We start from the raw sequence: 26072 nt of genomic DNA, 5'->3' as shown, positions 1-26072 counted from the left end.
TACTTCCTTGACGAAGGTGCACGAAGGCCGATTGTCGCATTTAGAGTTCGTCGGAAGCTGGATCTGTCTTGGTTGCTTCTACTTATATCTTATGACAGTCGGCTCGATTGTGAGCATAAAGCTTCCCATCCTATGGACGGCATTTATGTCGACCATCATAATTCCCAAACAGCACATCGTGTTCGCTAAGGCACACCTACGAAGCCGTTTCAACGGTAATAAACGAAGTAATCCTGAAGTCACTGTGACAGCTGATTTCGATCCAATTTTTACGGCAAAAAATATAGTATGCCGTATTGTGCTGCTCTGGTTTCCAGAATCGACAGTAGATCTAGTCAATAACTAGACATTTTGTCAAGTTGTCCACTGGGATTTGGTGTTGATAAAGGCAACTATGACGATGTCTTGACGTTGTAGTAACATAGTATTTTTCATAGTATTGCTTGGGCTAGGACCAAACAGGCTAGGAACTATACTCCGACTTTCAGCCTATGTTACTACAAAAGTTTTTCAGTCTGACTCTAATGCTAACCACATCACAAAGCTTGGACAAATATATCTTGTTGTAAGTTTCTTCCCACTGCAGACAATAGGCTTTTACCCTTATTTTGAGAATTTGAACTTGCAGAGCTAAGAGCACTTAGAGGATGAAGTTAAAAGTTGCCCAAATTTGTCCCAAAAACCCTTATTAAGCTTTAAACTTGTAACTAAGTACATTACCCCCAAAATTATTGTCTAAATTCAAAAATTGAATAAAGTTAATGCTGAATTTTCAAAGATTCAAACAAAAAGCATTCAGTCCCTTCCATAATTTTAAGTCCATAAGCACTCGACATGTTAAATACTCTCTTATGTTATGCTGATAGTGCTTTCAATGCTTCATGTCTTTTTTCTATTCTATTCTCCATATTTTGTATTGTAAAATTCCCCTTTTTTCCTATTTCAATTCGGATTTGGATAGACGAATAATCTTCAAGGGATGGGAATGGCCCTTTATGTCTCTGAAAATGTGTCTCAAATGAATAAGAAAAAGTTGTATATAGAGTGAAAATGGTAGATTATGTAGAGGATTAGTGAAAGATGTAATTAAATTTGACTTTTAAAATGGAGATTACTGGAACAATACCAAGGCAATACCTTATAAAATATATATCCAGAGTGAAAAGACATTAAAGCTACAATAATTGATTATTAAGGGAGCTAAAATGGTTTGTTTATCCCCTGTATAACATGAAAACTTCATTATAGCTATAGTGAGGGGATTTTTCTGGGATACTAAGCAATTTAAAACATTTTATGTCTATTTCTGAGGTTTTTATTTTTATCTGTGTCGTTATCTAAAAGTTTTTTTTTCAGTTTACTGGTTGAAAATTCATTTAGTAAATTACAATTAAAAAGTTTTCTATTGGGGATGAGGTGATTCATCCCATCAGTGACCAGAAAATAAAAAATTTCAATTAATTTGAAATTCCAAAAGTTTCTATACCTGGGAAACAAACTCTGGGTTTTAAGGCGTTTACTTACAAATATTAAAATAAATTAATAAATTTTTCCTTATTGTTATTTCTCTCGCAAAAACAAAAGACAGAAGTGTAGGGAGGGAATGAAAAGTTTTCACATTCATTACATTACCATATTCTTGGGGAGTTGTACACTTGTTACGGAACGTGAACAATCGATTTATTGAACCATCCCCCTTCTTTTTCTTTAACAAAATCTCACCACCCCCTCTCCCTCCCAATTTCACCACCCCTATGTCTTCTTTTTAAAAAACCTTACCAAATTTCCCTCTTCCTTTTTTTCATAAAAATGTCACCAATTTCACCACCCTTATGTCTTCTCTTTAAAAAAAAGCACTAAAAATCTTACCAATCTCACCACCCCTTTTGTTTCTCTTTAACAAAATCTCACCAATATAACCATCCCTTCTCCCTCGTCTTTAAAAAAATTCACCACCACTCTACCGCCTTTTTAACAAATTCGACAAATTCACTGCCTATCTCCATCTTTTAACAAAATCTCACCCATTGCTTCTGCTTTAACGAAATTTCACCACTCCCTCTTTCCTTCTTTTACAAAAATATGATTAATCTCACCACCCCTAATCTTCATCTTATCTAAAATATCACCAATTTCGCATATCTTCCTTTTCTACAAATCTCACCAATCTCACCATTTCCATTCATTTTTTAACAAAAATCTGACCCAATCTCACCACCTCTTCCTTCTTTTAACAAAATCTAACAAATCTCACCACCTGCTCTCCATCCTTTTTAACAAAATCCCACCAATTTCACCATCCCCTTTTCCTTCTCTTTAACAAAATCTCACCCCCCTTAACTCCCTAAAAGCGCAAAGCGTGGCGTCGTAATAAGTAAACGACGCCCAATTCTCTTATGGCATTTTTCAGTTTCAATCGTATATAGAATGATATATATTTTGCAATTTTCATCTTCATTCCCGATTTATACAATATATACAACAAATATATGAGGATATACAATTATAATAAATTTTATTTTTCTATTTTCATATGTCCTTTAGGCGCAATATTTAGTGAGGAACAAAAGGATACTAGCATAGAATTAGCATTTAAATATGCTGTATATAAAATTAACAAGGATCGAAATATATTGCCAAAGACAACATTAGTTTATGACATACAATATGTACCCGATTCGACTGATTCATTTCGTACATCGAAGAAAGTTTGCAAGAGTATAGAGAATGGTGTTACAGCAATATTCGGTAAGTGCGTAGTAACGGAATCAATTCAATACAATTATTGCCAATTGCAATTGATTCCTTTTTTTTTTTGGATGCTAAAAGTTCAATTTAATCAATTTTTTTTTCTTCTTTCTGTTTTACTTCCATAAAACCCATGACTACAACAACTGCTGTTTTTCTTAATACTACTGATTTTCATCACATCGATATCATTCAAATTCAATTCACTCATCCTCAATATCTGAATCGACCACCCATGGATCAACGCATTTCACTTTCTCACTCACAACGGGGGGGAATTACCCGAAATACACAAATACATATAAATGAAAATGAAATGAAAATAAAATATTGGATATAAAAAGGACCACCATCGGATTCGCTACTCGGCCCTCACATTCAATCAATTTGTGAGGCATTGGATATACCTCATATAGAAACAAGATTTGATATTGATCATGGTGCTAAAGAATTTTCGATTAATCTTTTTCCACACCAGAAAAAGCTCAATGATGCGATATTAGATACTGTAAAATATTTGAATTGGACTCGTTATGCGATAATTTACGAAGGTAATAAATCCTGCCGTAAGGCAAATACAAATACAAATGTACATACGGTAGCAATCTGAAATTGATAGCAGTGATCAGAGAGAGAGAGAGAAGAAATGAAAACTTTAATTAACTTCGTGTGGTAATGATTCAGCCCCTCCGACTCTCTATCTCCTCTCTTTCACTTGATTCTCAACCGTATCGATTTGCATTCATCGACACTTGCCTTTTTTTACCCATCCGACATGAAAAAAAATGGCAACATTTCAACCGACTGAAGCCTTCTTCTCTTCTTAGCGCATACTTTTTTACTTAAAAATAGAGAAGGGGTTGCTGTACTCAGTTTGGATGTTGATTAGTTCATTATATACCCGAAATTTGATAGAATTGGGTCGGAAAATGATGAAATTTTATTAATGGGTGAAGATTTTTTCATTAAATGAAGGAACTCGGTAAGTAAGTAAGCGAATGAAGCATTTTTTTGGCAGCAGTTAAGCAGAAGAATTTTGTGGCTGTGTACCTTAATATTTTTGCTGTCGTTGCAATAAGTGTTTTATGAAATAAATAACACATTTGTTTTATTGTTTGGAATAGTTTTGATCCAGAGTTCGAAGTCGACTCGGATTTTGAGTGGAACTAACTCATGTCAAACTCATACTCGTCTTCAAATTCGAATTGACTTCGAGATCTTCTTTAAAAGTATAAGGCTGGTCTTAACTCTTATAAGACATTTTTCAATCTACGGGCGTAAATAGGAATTTATTGAGCCTTCCTTAAGGAATGAAGGTTCAATATAGTTCAATATTTGTTTGGTATGGAACGTTAACTTTAAGAGAAAGGATAAAGGAATTTTGTTTTGAAAATTCCAAACTTGTTAAAGAATTTTGTTCAAAAATGAGGTTTTATCTAGCTCCCTTCTTCCCAAAAGGATACGTTCCTTTCTCAGCCGATCCTTTTCTACTTTTCTAAGAACAAACCAATGAAACATCCATAGTTAACATTGGTATATCACCTACCTGGTCTCGAGGAATTGTCAAGGTCTTCATCCGCTTTCATCCGCTTTCATCCGGCCCATACAATCTTTCATCCGGATGAAAAGTGTGTCAATGCCTTGGGAATTGTGATGGCACTAATATAATTATAAAAGCATGTAGCATGTAGACATAATCACTTAGGTATCGTCATTAATCTGAGTGGAATAGGCTACTTATAGTCCGAATATCATAAATAGATTAATTGATCGAAAATCCGATCTCAGGTCGGCGTGACTCTGTCAATTTTCATTTAAATCCGGCACTTTGCTATAGTCGCGTCGACCTGAGGATGGATTTTTGATCGATTAACCGATTTGTGCACCATGTAGTCATAGACAGGCACTTTACCACACCAACAGGATGCAAAATCGGATTTGGATCAACTGACACTTGGTTCTAAGTATACTGTCACCTCGTCGCCGTGGTGGCAACATTTAAATATGTACCGATCGGGCATGTTTAGATATAAACTTGATTTTATTATGGCAAACTATACAAATATCAAGTTGATAACATACAGTTGTCTAGTCGTCTAGTCGTATCACCCTGTTCTTATCAGATAGGATCAATGATAGTGACAATGTGGCATTGAGTCACCAAATTGTTCCATCCAACAGAATTGTTTGTCTATAGCAAAACCTCAACATAGAAAATTTTGTGCTATTTTCCCCCGAAGAGCTTTTTTGAATTTTCTTCTAATCAAGAAAAATGAAATGCGCCAAAACCATCCCCTGACCACGGACACTCTCCCATAAATTTTCCTTGTATTTTGTTAAGCTTAAAAGATCCTTTCCACTCAACAAAAATGAATGAAAATGAAAGGAGATGTAAAAATAATGATAAATTTGGTTTCGGATCAATCAGCATTGCTATCAAAAATGTAAATTGGCCATCCCTAAAGCCATTTATCAAAATATTTTTTTTTTTGCTGCTTCTTCTTCTTCATTCGGGTATGCAGCTAGCAAAATTTATGGTAGCAAATTTTCCAATTGTTTGTTGGATGGAAATGGCTATAATTTCTCCTTTATTTTCTCATCTCATGTTTCACTTCTTTTTTTTATGTGGATATCTATTATGTATCTATAGACACAAACTTACTTACTACTATTGTGCTTAAAATGAATGTTTTTTGTGCTTAAAAAAAAGTGAATAAGAATGAATGAATGAGTAAAAAGTTTATCATTTTCATTGATTTCATTTTCTTTATCGCCTTTAAAAAAAAAGTACAAAAAACTTTTCTTCTTACTTTCATGGATAAAAAAAAGTTTATAGAGAAATTACAAAAAGTGCTCGTTTTTGTTGAGTCTCTTCAGCGCATTTATGTCCCAGCTATTAGTAAATGTTCAATAAGTGAAAAAAAAAACAAGATCCAGTAGGGTATAAGTTACTTACTCGATCTAAAATACATGATACAGTAGATTCCAAGACACTTTCCAACTTAAAAACAAGATCAGTACAGTAAGGTCGAAGTCACTTCCTCGACCTAAAACCAGATCTAATAGATTCCAAGTTACTTTTCTGATCTAAAAACAAGGTCCAGTAGGGTTCAAGTCTTTTTCTGAGCAAATAAACAAGATTCAGGAAGGTCCAAGTCCTTACCCGAATTACGACAACTTCTAAGAGATCCGGCAACTTTCAGACATTATAAAGTTGTATAAATACAACAAATTCATGAATTTCATTAAAATTTTTTGACGGTTATGACAAATTCAAACTTAGTTCAGGAAACACTGCAAAAACATTGATTAGCATTGCTAAACATTGAAAACACGCGTTCTTGTTAACAAAATAAAAATTGTTAACTATATGAATTTATGCCTTGATTTAGTGAGTCGAAGTGACTCGGTGGCGAAATGGTTTCGGTACATAATCATTGCTAAACGATCCAACTATCATCGGTTCGAGACTCAGCATTCTTAATTGTTTTTAATGTCCTTTTTCGAATCATATGTAGGTGGAAACGTGGCTTACAGTCTCCTTTTGCTAAGCTACAGGCAGTAATGTGGTCAAAGGAATAGTTCGGATGACACTACAAACTTTAGGTCTAGATTTGGCCCTCGGTCTTTAAATTGTCAATTGATAAGCCGGATAAAACAATCCTGAGCTAGGTTACCTTATTTCCGAGATCTCAACCTCAAGCCGAGAGCCGAACAAAGTGTATTATTAAGCTCCCTACTTAAACAAGTTCTAAAAATCCGCTAAAAAATAACTAAGGAGGAGTATAACAGCAGTAAACTTTTTCATACAAAAAGAATTTTTTATTAGATTTGTGTGCACTCTTTCCCTCATTTCTTTCGGTTTTTTTTTTTCGTCTATCAAAGACTCCTGCAGTTACTTTTTTGAAGAAATGAAGAGGGATCGCTTTTTTTACTTCCAATGTTTGCCTTAAAGCAAAGTGTGAACACAAGAAAAAAAACGAGAGAACTTGAAGAAGTGAAGTAGATAAAAAGCGTGGAAATCAATTGACGTATTCTCAAAATTTTCTTGTGCTGCTTCTGTTGAACTTACGAGTAAAAATATTTCATTAAAAAGATTACTACGTTCATTCAAATTTAATAAGATTCTTTCTTGGAATATTAAGCTAGGTGAGCTGAATCGGGAGCATTTGATGAATTTACATTAAAAAGCACTTTGATGATCTCAGACCAAAAATTAAATTATTTTTCTATCTGGAATAATTTCTATGAATTTTTTGGCATGTCTAGCAGACATAAGAAGTTAATCTGATTTAGATTATTTTATTTGAAAATAAACTTATTTGATGATTTGCTGATTATGTCTGGAATTTTGTTTGAGATCTCAAATAGAATTAAGTTTTGGTTTGAAATTGAGCCAATCTAGGATAGACGATTGGACAAATCAGATAATTTTCATATTCAGATAATTTTCATATTTAGGAAAGGAGTAGATTTGATTTAGACAATGAAAATTCTGAAAAATCCGTTCGTTATTCTGTAACGAAATAAATGAACTGTTTCTAAGAACATTTAAGGAATCATTGAAAGCTGCTTCTTAATTGACGTCTAATATTTACAATGAATAAGCTAATAGCAATCCTTAAAGGCTTAAAAATGTTGTGAATGAATGAGGAACTGTTCCGTAAAGCACAAGTCGATTAATTAATATGAAAACTGGCAGCAAGCCAGCGTGACATGGTATCGGAGTATAATCGAATCCGTCTCAAAGTCAGAATCACGCCATCCCAATCCCGAATTTTTGACAAATTCATCGATCTATCCTATTCGGGTGCTAAAATTTGAATCAGAGACGTAGCCAAGAGGTTTTCAAAGTAAGCTTTTCAATTTTTCATGGATTTTGGAGTTTCCTCTTTTCTGAGTCTTAAGGGTATAGGCTCTAAAACCTCTCCAGAGTGTGGCCGTCTCAAATTCGAGTTTTTCGACATTAGATTGTCAAAAAATTCGAACAATTCGAACTCAACTTATTTTAAAATAAAAATTTACGTTACGAAGAAAAGGAAAAGGAACTGTCAGAAAAAAATTTGAATTTTAACGATAAAATGTATTTTTTTTAAAATTAACGGTCGTTTTTGAGAAAGCCACACTCTGAACCTCTCCATGACCACACTATGGTTATTAAGTTTTAGCAGAAAAAGGCAGATCTAGAATTGCTTTAGATTTTGTTTAGAAAAGTCGGTTCCATTAAAGGAGGTTTAAACCAGAGTTGGCAATAGCTGGGTCCTGGCTCTAGAACTCCACAATCCGCCGATATTCTCTACCTCAAGTTGCCATTTTCCATCTGCAATAGCCATAATTCGATGGATTTTTGCTGATTATTTAAATCTGCATGCCAACTCTGGTCTAAATATCCAATTTATGATGACTATTGAGAGAATCTTAACAATTACCTTCAATCAAATTGTGAAATGTTGATTAATATTCACAATAATATTTCTCTTAATTTCACAAGAACACAATGAAAGGCTTCGAAAAATTCCAAATATTCAAAAATTTACCACCTACATCCTTCCATTTCTATATCTTAATTTAAAGTATGTTTTATCAATTTTACTCAGTAAACCACATTACGAATTTGATTGACAGCAGGAAAATCATACCTTAATCTATTCAAAAAGTTTGATTGTTTGGTTTTTGTACAAACACAGCACAATTTAATTTAGATAGAAGGTTGTTTAGTATTCTTAAAATACTTTTCAATATCCGAATCTGTCAAAACTTGTTCAAGGTTAAAGCGATGGAAGTACTTCAGTGTAAATTAAAGTTTAATGAAATTTTCAAAATAAAATCAATATTTTGTTATCAAATCAGAATCTGAAAGATGTTGAGTAAGAGCATGAATATGCTTAAAACTTGATATCATTGAATATTCTGCCTTATTAAGAATGGAATCATTGATGTTGTCTGTTTATTACATTTGGCTAACGGCTGAATTGATTGTAATTTACAGCGAATCGCAGCAATCATATAAACAATTTAAATTCTGAAGAATTCCCTTAAATGTGTCCAACACAGTGTTATTCAAATTGTGCTTCACATGCAGTACTATGTTGCGGCGCGACCTCAGGTATGTTGCGATAAGTTTGGCGACACGATAAACATGTAAAATTTTGGATTACACAAATTAAGACTAAATGTAGGTCAACGTATGTAAGGTATGGAATTTTAGTCTGTCAACTGCTGAAAAGTATGAGAATCATTAGCCTAACTGCTCACAGAGTCTTTGTCGATTGATATGCATTTATTACCCGTGCGACACAAATGAAGAAAGGTCTTCCACAGCGCTTTTAAAGCTCTTTAGTGGACACCAAATTGAAGCCACTGTGATTTGACATCAACATGGAAGCCGTACCACAGCCTTCTTCATTTGCATCCCTCGGGTTAATTGAGTGTTATTTCAACTGTAATTAACAAGATCCAACATCAAAACTCAATTATTTCTACTCATTATCTTTGCTCGGAAAATTCATTAAATAATGATTCTATGAGAAAGTCTGACTCATTTCCTGAATTTATTAAAATTAATAACTCATTTAAAACCTTAAATATCAATGCATACTTGAGATAATTTTCCAAAAAAATTTATTATCATTATTTATGACATTTTGATTATTGGTGCATAAATGTTGCTCGAAGGTTGTCGATACTGAGAACAAGACTTGTCGGTTCTCGAGATTTGTCGAGTAGGAGACTTTGGGAAACTCCCTTATAGACTCAGTTAGGTCTCGGTGTTGCTCTCAGTTTTATCTTGAATTTAATCTCGGTCTCGGTCTGAATCTCGATATCGATTTTAATCTCGGACTCGAGCTCGAACTTGGACTCGGTCTCTGTCTCGATCTCAATCTGGTTCACAATCTCTGTCTCGAACTCGATTTTTCAATATCTCGATATCTCGGTATCTCGGTCTCGGTCTCAGTCTCAGTCTCGAACTCGAACTTGAACTTGAACTTGAACTAGGTCTTGAACTCGAACTTGAACTTAGTCTCAGTCTCGGTCTCGGACTCGAGCTTAGTCGCGGTCTCAGTCTCGATCTCGATCTCGATCTCAGTTTCGATTTCAGACTTGGGCTCAAACTGGGTCTTAGTCTCGATATTAGTCTTTAATCGTTCTCTGTCTCGATTACTGTCTCGGTCTCCGCCTCGAACTGGAACTCGAATTCAAACTCTTGGTCTCAATCCTAAGAGACCTCGGAAAACCCAAACTTCACCCTTTAAAATATCATCATTGTTTTTGTGTCTTTAATTTAGCACGTCAATAAGTATCTCGCTACTGAAGCATTACAATTGAATTGTTGACAATTTCATATTAACATCATAAATTTCATTAACACACTGTGTAAATAATACTCTTCGAGAATAAAAAGAAATATCTTTTATTCCTTTATTTTTGTCAAAATTTGGTTCAATGCGAAACCTTTGTAAACACATCATATCAAAATATGACATAAAAGAGACTATAAAAGCATGAAAAGAAGCTTTAAAAATGTTCATGCGAGATGAGAAAAATAAGAATAAAAAGCAAGAAGAAAGAAGTATTGATGTACTTAAGAGATTGCAGCACACTTGCGTCTTTACTGTGTTTTTGATATTGTTGAGTTGTAAAAAATGAAAATTATTTACACTTTGATGCTTTCTTTATATTCTCACACCTCAATAAAAGGAACTGGTGCTGTGAAGAATTTATTTTGTCTACCCTTCGGACCGGCATGTCTACTTTCCTATGTAATTGGAGATTTATCTTTTTTTTCCTCTTAAATGAATGGGCTTAAAACTTTTAAAGCTGATTAAAAACTTTCTCTTTTTTTTCATGCTACATTAAATTCGATTTAACAAGTTCACATGAACCTCGAGACCCGAACGAGCACAAGAAAATTGAGTTTATATTTTTCTATTAATAGTTTTTTTTAATGATTTCGCATGTAATGCTTATTATGGATGACTATGAAATGTTTTGTTGCTCTACTCAATTAGTTTTCAAAAGTATTCTTAGGTATTTCCATAGTTTTTCTAATTAATTATATTTTAAAAAGAAGAAATCAAATTTTTGAGAAAAGTTTAGCTAAGAGCTACATATTTAGGGGTGTAGTTAGGGGGTATTAAAGATTGTAGTTAGGGGTCTTTAGGGGCGTAGTCAGAGGGCTTTTTTGTGTTTAGTCGGGGAGGCCTTTCTTTAGGAGTGTAATCAAGAGGGCTTTAGAGGTATTGGCAAAGAACCTTAAGTGACGTAGTCAGAGGGTCCATAGAGGCATTGATAAGGGAACTTAAGGGGCAAAGGCTTCTTTGTATTTGGTGATTGCAGCTGTTAGTAAATATATACCATTTATGACTACGAAAAGGACAAGATTTCAAGATTTCAAAACAAAAATCAGCCAAGCTCCTCATTTTCTAGTTACACTCTCAGAGCTCCCTAAACACTGGCCATAGCTTTGATCAGAGTACTCAAAGTCAACCAATATTATGTATGGAAAAGTCAAAACGATTTTGTACAGAATTAGGGTACAAAAATGATAATAAGGAATTTAAACACCCCACAAAGTGCTGTTTCGATAAAGATGGTCTTATAGGTTTATTTAATAGTCATTAATAAGGGGTGGAACTTGCTTAGGAAAGAATGTAGCAATTTATTAGCATAATTTAGCTCCTCATACCATTTGTCTATAGTTTTTCGATGTCGGGACCAAAACCGGGAAATCCTGGGAGAGTTTCATCCCGAGTTTCGAAAACCTTCCTTCTAACAAGCAAAGAGACCGCTTTTAGGTACCGTTGTGGACTGTCTGAACCGTTAAAGCATGTTCCTTGCCTGTTAGGGTCCAAAACCGAGATTTCGGGAAAGCATACTTCTGTATCAAGTGGGTATTCATGAGAGGAAAGAACTTAAGGTCAATCTACAACTCTCCATCCATATTAATTACCACCCCATGCTGAGAAAGCTACAATTTTGAACGAATGTCACTAAATTTCAATTTTTGATGGACATAATTCATAAATAAAGTTTTAATAAATCCATAACTTTAACAGATCTATTAAACCCTTTTAAAGTGTTAATATGGCTGTCATTCTAAACCAAACAAACAACCTCAAAAATTTTTGACAATCATTCGCGAATGACTTGCAAAGTCCTTTCAGCGCAACGCTATTATCAATTTGTTAAAAAATTGATGTTTCTATCAAGCTATACAAAAATTTTATGCATAACGGCACTATTTTATCATCATATCAGTCAATGCGGCATATGTGAGTTATCCTCAATATTGCTTTAGCAACGCTATAGTGACTGATAAAATGCCACAGTTTGCAGTTTACGAGGATGCGAATATGATGCTTTGTAATCGGCTATGATGAATTGGATAGACTTTGTTTTTGGGTCAACATGATTGCTTCGAAAATCGTGGAAATTTTGTGATTTTGAATTTTTCAAAAAGATGCCTTAATAAGTTAATTAACGTGTAGATTGCCATTTGGAATTGAAATGTAATATTAATGGTATGGAAATGTTCGTGGTTCTGGTCATAATTTCATAATAGCTTTTCGTTAATTGAAATCATTTTCTGATTTGACTAGGGTTCGCTTTGAATCTGCAGGTTAGCATTTCGTGTGTTTTTGATGCTTATCTCTAATATAAAAGGATATGCTCAATAAGCATTTAATGATATTTAGTTAATATGGTCATTTAGGGTAGGGCTATAGTTTTTAGGTGAAACCTTGTTCAGTTTTGACAGGACTTTGCAAATTCGAACTCAAACAGTCCACAAAGGCCTTGAGTCTCGCCTATAACCTTAATTTCTCCCATTTTGGATCACATTTGTTCCTTAAAGTAGGATTTGGCAGATGATTATTAATAGAACTATGGGCCTGCAATTTTTGAATCATTATTATTCAGATCTAAAATTTTTGAGCGAGTCCATGATCAGATTTGGCAGAAATTTTGAGCTCTGGATTCATAAATTTCACAAAAGCACCTCCATTGATGTCTTTAACCTTAATTTATGTACATTTTTGATCGTGATCGTTCATATACGTTAGGATTGGCTTAGATCTGTAGACTTGCATTCCTTGTGTTTTTAATACTCAGGCATGTAGTTTATAGGTGAGCCTTCGATCAGATTTGACATGACTTTGAGAGTACGGAATCAAAAATTCCACAGAGACACCTCCAATGGTGATTTAAACTGTAATTTTTGTAACTTTTATCCTAACTGTGATCAAGCTAAATTTCAGCCTAAAATTGTAGACCTGCATTATCTGTGTTTTAGATTAGCGTCCCTGCAGTATTCCGTTGTATTTTATAATTCATGCAAGGCTGCAGACCTGCATTATCTGTGTTTAAGATACGCAGCTCTGAGATTTTCGGTGGTATCTTGATCTGCATTTTATATCTGCAGACATGCAATTGAACGTAAACCCACCATAAAAATATTAAATATTCATTCTACTACCATTCTGCTTGCTTAATAATCTAATAAAGTCAAACTATTCCATTAAAAAATCCTTAAAATTCCTACAAGTAGCAAGTAGCAATTCTCAAATTCATCTCTCATTTACGATTGAAAAATTCATCCAGATAACAATTTCATACTTATATTGTTATAAAAAAAATATGCGAAAAACTTTTTCTTGATGATTATTAATAGCATGCCATCATCCCTATCCCAAGATTTATTCCAAATAAAAAAAAATATATTCAGTTTATTGTTATACTTTATCTTTCCATGATGAAATATGATTCCTTTGATGAGAATGCCTGGAGGGTGGAATAAAGGGTTGTTGAATATTAAGCATAAAAAAAAGATGAGAAAATCTTGAAGAATTTTTTCAACGACATCTAAAATGCGCTTATGTCAAAGGAGCTTATTTCAAAAAGTTCATAACAACCTGATTCTCATGAAAAAAAGTACATAAAAATTTAACAAGCAGCAAAACGATAAATTCAAAAGAATGTATTAAAAAAATCTCTCACACTATCAATTTTTTAGCAGCAGAGATTGCTTCTGATGTCGCGTAGATGAATAGATATATATATATGGGGACAGATGCGTAAATAATAATTCAATTATGGACCTTTTCATACAATTCTTTTTGAATTCTAGGCGTTTTTAAGCAGCAAGATCTTATGAAGTCATCAGAGCGTGGAATGGAAGTTTACATAAGGCAAACTTTGCCCGAGACATATCGACTCGTTCTAAGGTACGTTGTCTGTGGACTACACATCATAGATTTTTATTTCATTTTTAACAAATATGTTAAACATTCGAGTATATAAGTGTGTGTTTATGTGCCTTTATGGAAATGGATGGTGAGAGTGAAATGAATGGCACATTGAGCACCTTATAAAAAGCAATCATCATAAATGCTTTTTCCGTTAAACGTTCTCGTTGAAACTGTTATTTCCATTTTTCTTCTTTTTTGCCCCATTTTCAATTTACATTTGCCACTTTACGTCTTTACACTTTTTACCATTTCTAGTACTTATGTATATATATTTTCTGTCTTTTTTTTCTCTTCCTTATCATTAACATTTACAGAGAAATTAGGCAGAAGGAAATTTACAAGTTGATTATAGACACAAACCCGTTGTACATTAACAAATTTTTTCGCACTGTAAGTAAATTCCGTTACGGTTGAGTAAGTTTATTAATTATTTCTACAGTTTTTTTACTTCTTGCGGAAAATTTTGACGCGTATCAAAATTTGAATACCAAAAAGAAAAATATTCACTACATTTAATCTATGTCGTGCCCTCATTTACACGCTTGACTCCACACATTTAACCTCTGTGACTGAGTGAATCTCTGGGGAGACTGGAGTCTAGGCAAATTTAGATCTGGTTTGCTGTGATGTTCTGAAAGCGTTTATTCTTTTAAAGCAGTGGTGGGAAACCTGTGTGCCATGGCATACAAGTGAGCAGCCAAAATTTTTGGAAATACCATGAACAGAGTGCCGTGTACGGTTTTAGTCGAGCCATACCAACAAGGTGTGCTACGAAAAATTGAAGGTTTTCCACCACTGTTATAAAGAAATCAAAAATGTTGGACATACATTACATTAATCGATCAAAAGTCCGACTCCAATAAGGTGAATCTGAGTTGATGACGGATTCAAACCGAATCTAGATCATTCCAGAGTCACGTCAGCTTGTTGCCGGATATTTGATCAATTAATTGACTTGTGCTGTTCGGGAAAATTCACATTGACAAACTGTGACAAACATTATTAAAGCTTGGCTTAGCTTCTTTGATTTCTTCTAAAAATTTAATACCTAACTCAATGTTATTTTTCCAAAATTCAATTTTCCTGGTAAAATCAAGTAGAAAACTCTTTCAATCAAGTAGAAGAATTCTTAATAATTCCTAAGCATAAATTCATTTTCCACTCGAAAAATCATAACAAATTAGCAAGGCATGGAAGCTTCCAAATATCTCAAAACACATAGTCCCGGAACTTCTTGACTTGATTTTTTAAGTTTCAGTGGGAATCCCTCCTACAGTTGGATATGAAAAGAGAGTTCAAGAATCATATCAGTTTCTCTATCTTGCAACCATGTAGAGCTTCCTATGTGCAAGATAGAGCTTCTATGTGGAGCTTAGGTTGCTGCAAAATCCTTTCTATCTGACTCTGCGGCTAGCATTGTCACTTAGTTTGTGCAAATTGTCTACCCGCACATTTAGCTACTGACATTATATCATCGCTATTTAGCACCTAGTATGAAGCTTTTGAAGCTCTTTTTAAGAGTTACCATATCTTTCATTCCTCTCATTTTTGAGATTAAGGTGTTATAGAGACTCATTATACCTCGATCCTTGCTGGTCATACAGATCAATTGTGATCCATGGCCTCTATTAGTTGATATCTGAAGCTAGCTCTATCGCTGCTAACCGCCAATACCCAAATTAACACTCCCTAACAGGCAAAGCTCATGGGATTACTGTGTGAGCAACGATGCAACGATGCATCGATGTTCTGGAAATTAGAAATTGGCAGAAGTTATCTAAATACAGATTCAGATTCCGATAAACTCTAAATTCGGCAATGGGCCCTTGTGTGCTTTCCCCAATGAAGTAAGTAAAGTTACAGACAAAGTGGATGCTCTTGAGAGCTTGCTCACCTTAATAATGTTTTCTACTCTATTGAGCATGCTCGTGAGCGATGATATCACCTTGCTCAGCTCTTTAGATGCTAGAGAATGTTTTTTCTCAATACTGTCTCAAAACTTCTTAATACTTCCAGCTAATCATCTAATCATATATTCTTAAAAAGCTTAATGTTATGTGACTTATGAGATTAAATCGAGTTTTCTAGAAGGTACAAAAAACAAACAAACATACCTCTAAATAAAAAATCTTGTTCCTCTCAAGAAGCATACAATAAAAATGAAATCAAATATTATTAAAGCATAAGAAGCATAAACGAGAAGAAAAATGTAAATAATTTCCAGGAAATAAACAATCAAAGTAAGAAAATATTTTCGTTATGGACATTTAAATAGTAAACAAAAGGGACAACAACGATGATTGAATGGATGTTGAGAGTAAAAGGGGCTGTTTACTTTAGAACTGATTGTTGCTCCTTCAATATTTGAATACGACCTAAGGGTTAAGTGAATATTCATTAATTTTTATCAACAACCCGGAAAATTTATACAACAAAAATAATAATAAATTTATTATAAATAAAATATCATTAACATGACAATAATAATAATAATATTGAGGACTAAAGACTCAACTTGATGACATAATAATAAGAGAATCTCATTTTGGAATATTAAAACTTGAATTCATGAATTTTTAAATAATTTGATTATTAATAGATTATTTTAAATACTACCTAAATATAAATTCAATTATTAATGAAATAAAGGAAGGGAAATAGAAACTTTATTTTACCCCAAATTAAATCCAATGATATCGAATTAAAATTGCTCATTGAACTTTGTTTGGTTATGTGACCTTTTTTTGTGTCGATAAAGTAGTGTTGGCCAACCTGTGTGACACGGTACACTGGTATGCCACGAAAAATCTAAATCATGGATCGCTTCGAAAGGTTTTCGGGACTGGGACCGATACTGGTTTCGAGATTTTTGGACCGTAGTACAAAAAAGGTTCACCAGAACTGCGATATACAAACAAATGTTTTTCAACATTTTTTTGATGGCTTACCTTACTAAGTATAATTTTCAAAACTTTTTTTTCTGGTCGGTTATTGAGAATATCCCGATCAGCACTAATGAGTATGGCTGCGCCACGGATTTTTTAAGGCTCCGCTAAACCGCATTTGTTGACATCAAATCATCATAAAGACTCCAAACGGAAGCAGCCTCTATTTGATCTCATGTGATATAAATGAAGAAGTCTTCACCACAGAGATTTTAAGGCTCCGATTTTAAGGCAGCCAAACGGAAACGGAAACAGTTTACGAGGCTAATAAATGAGTTTAAAAGCTCCGTGACTAAGCCTTCTTTATTTGTATCACTCGGATATGTATTTATGCTGTCAATAAAAATGATAATATATACCTACTAGGGTTTATCAAAGCACTTTAAAGACTGAGCTATTTTTACGATCATTTTTATAAAAATTACTATTCAACATCAAAAATAGCTATGACGTAAGAAATTCATCAAAATTCTAAAAACATAAATTACACTTGATTGGTTAAGAATTTCAATTTAAGAAATATGTAGAATTCTATTTTGGTTCATGGCATTTAATTCTTATAATGAGCTGTGTGACATTTAATTATTATTTTGAGGGACGTTTACTTAATCCGAAACACGAAAAATCGGCTTTGACCAAGCTTCCATTTCAATTACTCTTTCCTTCCCCTCCAAAGAGTGCGGAGTAATAAATCAACAGCCCTATGGAGACTCAGTCTTCTTTGCAAACATTGCCATTCTAATCTGATAGTCAGGGCTGGCTTTCTTAAGGCAAATTTTCAAACTATCCTTTTAAGTCCATTGCTGGGCAAATCGGGTTCGGGTTCTCTGTATAAGGTTCAGTCACTTAAGGTGTATTTAGTGGCAACAGAGAATATCACGAGACATTTAGAAGGTATGCACTTGACATTTGGTCACCATCAGAGAAAGATTTTAGCCAAAATGAGCAATCCTTGGATTTCTATTGTTGGAATCTTATTTTCACTCAATGAACGTAATTAGTGAACGGCCCCATGTGAAAATTTAGTAGTTTTTTCGATTCACGTCAGTTGTAAATGATCTTCCCACACTTGGTATCTAAATAAAGATCTATTATATCCGATAAATTAGCAAAAACAATTTAGATACTATATTAAGACAATATTTAATCAACTACTTTAAGATTTACAATGGAATGTTTTTCATTGAGAAAGAATTTCTTTTGAGATTCAAAACAGATTCTAAGAAGATGAAAAACAAAGCCATTGATACATCTCATCATTGGAAGTAAAAAATGTGTTTCCAATTTTGAGTACACATAAGTCAACTGTTTTCAAAAGAAGTCATGTCTTGTTTGATGTAACTTATTTACATGTTTATTAAATTCTACCTACACATAAGCCCTTTTCATTATCCCAATCTGATATTAATTTCATTTTATTTTATTATTTTTTTGCAGATACTTCAACTTCAAATGAACGACTTCCGATATCATTACATGTTTACCACATTTGTAAGTTTTCATTTCATTATCTCATCACGATATTTTTTTCTTATCTTTTACTTCTTGTTCTGAGAATTTTTTTCCTGTATTATGTACACATTCAGAGTTGATGATTGACTCATTAGTCATTACTCTATAGTTCAATGGAATAAGGATGTTCTGGGAATTTAGATTTGAAGGGGTTTGACTTTAGTTTTAGCTTTGGCTGCCAAACAGGCAAAAAGTATGCTTTCATATTACAGAAATACCACTACAATACCTTTCCGTCTGTTAGGGGTTCGGCCAAAAACCGCAGTCTAACATTTTCAGCGTTCCCTTTAGAAGCACAACTTTGCAATTTTCATTTGCACCTTATAGTCCGTCCAAAGCTACAGGCCTGCAATTTTGGACAAATCCTAATTTTAGCGATTTTTGTCACTCACTAATAAAGAAGGTCTGTCTAGCCCTAGCAGACAAAGAGCAGAGGAAGCTAAAAGTACGCTCACGAGCATGCTTTCCTAGTATATTTAGCTCTTGAAAACATGCTCTTTGCCTGTTAGGGTAGGTTACTTATCCAAGAGACATAATGCGGTGGCCAGCATTTTTCGCCATGAAAGTGAATCGAAATCCGCTACCACGGTATACTCAAGGCAATTTTATGTCTTATCTTGGTCTTATCGTTAATACGGCGAAGCATCGGTTCTCTAGCGAACATGGTTTGTTCGCTGAACATACATATCAATTATGATCAATCATTTAGTGTAACAAAGTGAAAGTTTCATGAGACTTGATATGCAAACTTAGAGCTGCATATGATGACATTTGACATTCGCGTCACTCTATTAATTAAAATTCTTTCGATGTTCTTGTCTCTGAAAAGAAGCTTTAAATTGCACTTTAAGAGCATCACGAACGGCACAGCATAGTCGCTAGGACATCGCTACATTGCCGTGCTGACGGTAAATCATCAATATGATGTGGAGTTTCCATGACAGCCTCTTGGCTTCTGCATTTGCATATTTTCTTCAAAAATGTTTGATTTGCTTACATTTGTCAATATCGTTGTGTATTGGAAGTGTATATGTCTGCATCACAATTTGCAGCCAAAAATTAAAATAGAAGCCGACATTTAAGTACTTTTCATCTCATCAGATCCTCAAAAATTTAATTTTTTTCCTAAAAGAATCCACATTGTTGCAGAACTAATTATGATATTATTACCCGATATTATAAGCATTGAAAAAACCACTTGTTGCAAAAATTACCCAACTTATTTGAATGTTTAATATGAACTAACAAAATTGTGGTATTTAATGTCAAATGAACTTCCAACTACTTTTATTTTATGATGGCATAGCCATTAGGTGGTAAAGCTATTGAAGGAATTATGCAGAAAATTTATCAATATTTCCATTAAATAGCCATTTTCACTAATAATTCTTAATGAGGCTGTAAATGACATGTTCGCAACTTTGTCATTATTACATACAGTTATTGGCAGTTATAGGCTATTATATTGGCAATTCCAAAAGACATCAAGTCCTGTAAATATTTACTGATAACAGAATTTATTCCAACTCTGAAATCGACCAAGAATTCTGAATAAGTTTTGAGCTTCCCTTACATACGTAAACAAGAGAAAAGAAGGAAGAGGAAGAGAAGTAAAAAAAGTATATATTTTTTTCGTCTTGCTACACGTGGTAATAGAACGAAAATAAAATAGAATTGGATGATGAAAATAAAACTTTTGAAAACTTATTCATTTCTATTTCTGCTCTCTAACTTTGTTGTTTTTTTGTGTCTTCTTCATTGAATCAAGGATATCGAGACGTTTGACTTAGAAGACTTCAAGTACAATAGCGTAAACATTACAGCATTTAGACTAGTGGATGTAGAGAGTCCAAAAGTAGTAGACATAATGGAGCAAATGAAGAAATTTCAACACAGTGGGAAAGAGATATTGAATGGAAGTTCGGTGATTATGGTAAAATTTTTTTTTTGTGCCTTTATTCTATTTCTTTTTTCCTTCCACTCCACAAATCCCTTAACATTAGCATATATCTTCATACATTAATGCGACTTTTCTTTTTATATGCCTATCATTTTACCCCCATCCTATGTTCCACCCTATAATACCCGACTTAATGCCTATGTATTCGCATATAGCATATCAACATCGATTATGATGTTGCTGTATATCGTTCGTGGTGGTGGTATTAATGCATAACTTTTTTTTTCATTCTCATTCACATATTTTCACACATACCAAAAAAACAGAGTGATTCAGCACTGATGTTTGATGCTGTGACGGTTTATGCGAATGGATTATCAGCACTCGATCGTAGTCACAAATTAAAATTAGTTAACTTATCATGTGATTTAGAACAACCATGGAATGATGGTTTATCACTATACAATTATCTTGATTCGGCCAGCATTGATGGCCTGACGGGAAAAATTGAGTTTAATGAAGGCAAACGAATAAATTTCAAACTTGATCTACTTAAATTGAAACGTGAGGAGTTGAAGAAAGTTGGTGAATGGACGCCCGCACGTGGATTGGAAATTAAGGATCCAAATGCATTTTACGAGACTAACATCACAAAAATAACTGTAAGTTCTTATCATTATTATTGTTATTTGTAAATCCAAAGCTGCTTTCGAATGATACGATTGTACCCCATTCCTACATGAACGCATAATTTGCTGTGAAATTGGATTTGTCTTATGGAAAATTTCATCTGTCTACTTTTCTTATTCTTAGTGCTGAGTGTTGTTAAAAAAAAGGAGATAAAGTGACAATAACCTTTCTCAATAAAAATACGATTATACTTGCAATAATTTCCAACTTATGCCATACTATTATACTCTATTGCATGATTGCCATAAAAAGAAAATCGAGTAAGAGTGTCGTAGAATGTAGTACTATGTTGTGAAGAACAAAACAAAAAAAAACTATAGAAATAAAAATGAAAATGCGATGTTATTTAATATAGTTGTAGGGTTTCCAATGAATGATTGTTATGAAGGCAGGGTTGCTTTTTAAGAATTCAGGAGTCTGTACTTTAAAGCTATTTAAAGTTTCTTAACACGTCCAAACAATATCCCTAACAGATACTGGGCATACTCACTTAAATGAACGGGTTCTTAAGTATGCTCAATTTCGTGAGCAAACTAATGAGCATGTTTCATGTCTGTGCGGGTACGGTGTGGGATAATTCATTTTTTGGCTTGAAAATAAGCTTAAATCAGCAGTTATGAAGTCGTCAGGTCACCCATAAGTCTTGTCATCATTCATGGCCTAACATCTTCATTGAACTGTTCATGTATTATCTTGGAATAACATAACAGACAAAGAGCATGGTAATGAGTTTGGTCACAAAACTGAGTATGCTCTAGTACACTAAGTACTCATTTTCAAGTATTCTGATTGAGTATAATTATAACCATGCTCATTTTAGTGAGCTTTGTTCATTTCTGAATTGCATATGGCGTAGAAAATTTAAATCAAAGCACGTCCATAATGTGAATCGGAATTTATAAAATATAAAGGGTCAGACAATCTAAAATCCAGTTCTGCAGAACATGTGGTTAGTGCACTTACTATACTTTCCTACAGTATCTGAGTGTCTGACTCTGGAAAATTTGGTCAAACGAAGAAGTTTCACATGCTTGTGGCAATATTTCATGCCATTTCCACACTTGGTTTGTCTTTTAGGATTACTTATGCTATTATTCCTTAATAGCATCATGGAGATGGACTTTTTAGCTATGACAATGAGGCTCTTTAGAATGTCTTCCATCTATGAGCTTCTTTGTTTCCAAATGTAATCATTCCCGAGTGGACAAATCAACGTTATAACTAGTTAATGCCAAGTCAATGTCCAGTTGAAGTCTAGTTCTAACGGATTTTTGTCCACTCGGGATTGTTCATCAATTCCAACCCTGTTTTAGTAACGAATAGCAATCAGAATTGTTTCTGCAGTGAAGTCTCACAACAACGAGAATTTCATAAGCCCTAACATTAAGCAGCATAGGAAAAAATGCTCAAATTCTTCTTCATATTTCCTCTCATTCGAATGCAAAAAAAAAAAATCCGATACTACGTACAATACATTTTTATCCATCTATTTAGAAGAAAAATGTCTTATTCCTTCATATATACAAAACTTCTCATTCTATTTCCTCCCCCCTTTTCGTTTTACTTAAGGATAGAGAATAGAAGTAGGAATATTGTGACAAGTGGCTTGATAGTATACTTTTATTTCATGTTCAGACTTACTTACTTACATCCATATTATATTCATTCTTACTTTCAGCTTACTGTAATGACACGTGAAGAAAAGCCCTATTTGATGATAAAGGAGGGCAATTTTACTGGCAATGATAGGTTCGAAGGGTTTTGTATTGATCTACTTAAAGGAATTGCCGCACAAGTTGGCTTTCAATACGTTATTAAACTCGTGCCAGACGGCATTTATGGTGTCTACAATCCTGAAACGAAAACATGGAATGGCATAGGTAATATCAAAATAACAATACATACATACATACATAGCTATATATAGTCACAAAATTGTGACAATAGAATTGACATTTGTATTATGTTGTGTAGTAAAACGAGGAAAAACAGCAATGAAATGAAATGAAAAGGAAAATAAAAGTTTTTTTTTATTTTTGTGATTCCTTTTATTGCTCAAATTGCCACCATTGCAACACCTATACACGTTTCACACGTCTTATTTGTTTCTGTCTTTTATCTCTTTATTTCAACATTTTTTGTTTTGTGCAGTTCGTGAATTAATTGAAAGAAAATCTGACTTGGCAGTCGCTTCAATGGTGAGTGAAAATGGCTTGAATATGCCTTTGTTTATTATCTGTATGGAAGTAGTAAGTTTTGACTAACTTCCTTTAGCATGTAACATGTGATAGCGCATTATCCGATGCTTTAGGTTCCAGATGTTGTGATTACCAAGAATTTACATATGTTTAACTAACAGAGAAAGCAATTCCAAGTAATTGATCCCTAGAGAGACTCATGTGCTACAATTTACGGCCGCATGCTCCTATTACTGAGCTATTGGGGATTATTTGAATGTATGGCAAAGTACCATATGTAATATATATTATCCATTTTGCTATTACTCTCTCATTGATGTATCGTCGATATGCATGAGGTCGAAACAGAATCGAGATCATGACTAGACAATTGATCGATCCTGGATCGAGATAGTCTCGATTCCTTTTTCAGAAATCTAATGCACAATATTATTCTGTAGTTATCTGCTTTACTGAAGACAATTTTGAATTTTTGGATATGATCGCAAGCTACACTGAGGAATAATTCGAAAACGACGATCCACATATAGAAGACATGAAGCAGGAGTATTCCTAGGGGGAGATTTTGAATTCTAAAGTCTGCTTCTTTTCCACTTTCCTAAGTTGCACAATTAAAGAAGGCACACGGAGTTGAAATGGCTGAAAATACGGCTTCAGGTCAGCGGTACTCTGACTCAAGGTCATATTCAATGAAATCCAGCCTCAGACCAGATTCAATGACATTCGGCTTCAGATCAGAGTCAACTCAACTTAGTCGGATGTTTGTCCATTTCTTTCCGGTGCTTTCCGGGAGTATCTTACCTAAAGCACCGCTAATTCGTGTTATTAACGGTAGGACGACTCATCTTTAAGACAAAAAATGCGGTTCGCTGCATTGTGCTGCTCAAATTTTGACCCAATTTTTCAATTTCCCTTACAAATCTGCTTAAGTCTTCGACACTGTGTTTAACTTGACAGAGCAACACTTGTCCTAAATCTAATTTATTAATGTGAGGGTCTGATTTTAATGGACCAAACTCTCTAAACAATATCAAATATTTAGAGCGATTTCTTGATTTACTATTAAACTGCCAGCGACGTTTATATCCAATAAATTCAATATTTCATCAACTTCCCCCATTCAACAGCCTATTGACGACAAACTCTCTGTAGAGAACTACTAAACGTTTCCCATAAAAGCCTATCTAAAAACAAATTTTGTAGAAACAAAATGAATATTTTTTTTCTAAAGTTGTCATCCGATTAAAAGTCCGGCATGCCTAAAGAATGTAATGTGATCGTCTAGGCATTTTTAGATTCGTATCGGATTTCAACGAAGAAATTTATAAACCAAGCAAGTAAACATTGCCATAAACAAATAGACAAGCCGATAAATTAAAAGCAGTGGATAAATTTTTTTTGTGGTATCGGAACTAAAACATCGGAAAATGTGCTATAAAGAAGAGCAAAGAAAAGTCTTAATTTTCTACATATTGACATTTCTATTTTCCAATTTCTTTTTCCTTTTTAATTTCCTTCGACACGCTTCACGAGCAGACTATCAATTATGCGCGCGAAAATGTGATCGATTTTACAAAACCATTCATGAATTTAGGAATAGGAATTTTATTCAAGGTAAGTACATTTTTATGTTATTCTTTCTTCTGATTTTGAGCAAATAAAGCATCATAATGTATGATGGAAAGGCAAAAAAAAAAAAATCTGATGCTTTTATACGAAATATTGTACATACAATAAAATGAAATTTCTGTTAAGAATACAAGCACGTAAGAATCGCTTGCCGAGAGAGAGACAAAAGAAGTGAAATGACTGCATAAAATATTGGATAATTTAACATCACATTACGACACATAATATGTGCCTATCTGAAAGACTAACAGTAATGCTTAGTATGTGGCATAATATGTATGATTCTTGGTATTTGTTTGTTAGTCACTGAAGAGATTTCCTGGAACCAAAATAATGTCTGCTTAGATGCTCTGATTTAACAGAAATCTAAAGTCAGAATTAGGTCAAACTTTAAAGAATTGCTTGCCAAACTGCATGACGTAAAAAACTTCACCCAGTTCTTTATCATGACAGTGTTCATCAAGCACTGTTGAAATTCATTCAGCTATAAATACATAAAAAAGTTAGACCTAACCCAACTTCGGTTGAGTGAACAGATTTTTATTGGACAAGCTCTTTAAGTTCCAACACATTTCATATTGACTGTTGATGATTTAAGATCAAGAATGGAATTTACTTAAGTAATTTCGATGTCTATGGACATAACCTGATACCTAAGAGTAACTATACTCAATTTCCTGAGTATTTTAAAATACATTATAACTAGTTAAAGGCAGGTTAATGTCTAGTTAATAACTAGTTTTAACGGTTTTTGGTTTACTTAGGTTCTTAAGATAATTATGCTGCTCGTTCCTATTTTATCCGTTATACTTCAAGTTCATAATCGAAATCTTAATCTTACATTACTTAGAGCTTCAATTTTGTCTTATAAGCAGTTGAAGAATGTTAACTTAAAGGCAGAGCGGTCATTTGCTATATTTTTGCCGGGACGCTGCTGTACTTTTCCATCTTGCTGCTGTGTCCCGAAAAAGTCTCAAAATGCAGTTTTTGTGAAAATCCTCTGGCCACCCTACTTAAAAGGCACAAATTGGTAGAATTTACGCCAACGAACTTCGAATTATCACACCAAATATCCCGAACAGACAAAGAGTATGCTTATAAAATAGAGCATGATGATTACTGAAAATCGTATGGCGTTAACAAAGCAGATCAACCTTTTTTAATATACTCATGAATACGCTCATTTATATGACTTTACTCACTG

General features: G+C 33.7%; 1 protein-coding gene across 2 annotated transcripts in view; it reads left to right on the top strand.

Moving 5' to 3' along the window:
• LOC139100829 (glutamate receptor ionotropic, kainate 2) overlaps positions 1 to 26072 on the top strand; it is an 80310-nt gene that overhangs the window by 34518 nt on the left and 19720 nt on the right. For both annotated transcript variants that reach the window (XM_070653581.1, XM_070653580.1), the window contains exons 3-12: positions 2545 to 2748; positions 3093 to 3299; positions 13874 to 13970; positions 14309 to 14384; positions 18377 to 18430; positions 20220 to 20384; positions 20678 to 21013; positions 22720 to 22921; positions 23193 to 23239; positions 24776 to 24853. In XM_070653581.1, the coding sequence (XP_070509682.1) occupies positions 2545 to 2748; positions 3093 to 3299; positions 13874 to 13970; positions 14309 to 14384; positions 18377 to 18430; positions 20220 to 20384; positions 20678 to 21013; positions 22720 to 22921; positions 23193 to 23239; positions 24776 to 24853 (1466 nt within the window). The remainder of the gene's footprint in view (positions 1 to 2544; positions 2749 to 3092; positions 3300 to 13873; positions 13971 to 14308; positions 14385 to 18376; positions 18431 to 20219; positions 20385 to 20677; positions 21014 to 22719; positions 22922 to 23192; positions 23240 to 24775; positions 24854 to 26072) is intronic.

The sequence above is a fragment of the Chironomus tepperi genome, unplaced genomic scaffold, assembly GCF_022539635.2.
Source record: "Chironomus tepperi strain 1889 unplaced genomic scaffold, CSIRO-AGI_Ctep_v1 contig_68, whole genome shotgun sequence".
Taxonomy (NCBI): domain Eukaryota; kingdom Metazoa; phylum Arthropoda; class Insecta; order Diptera; family Chironomidae; genus Chironomus; species Chironomus tepperi.
The sequence above is the reverse complement of the archived record's forward strand: the minus strand, read 5'-3'. Positions and strand labels throughout refer to the sequence as shown.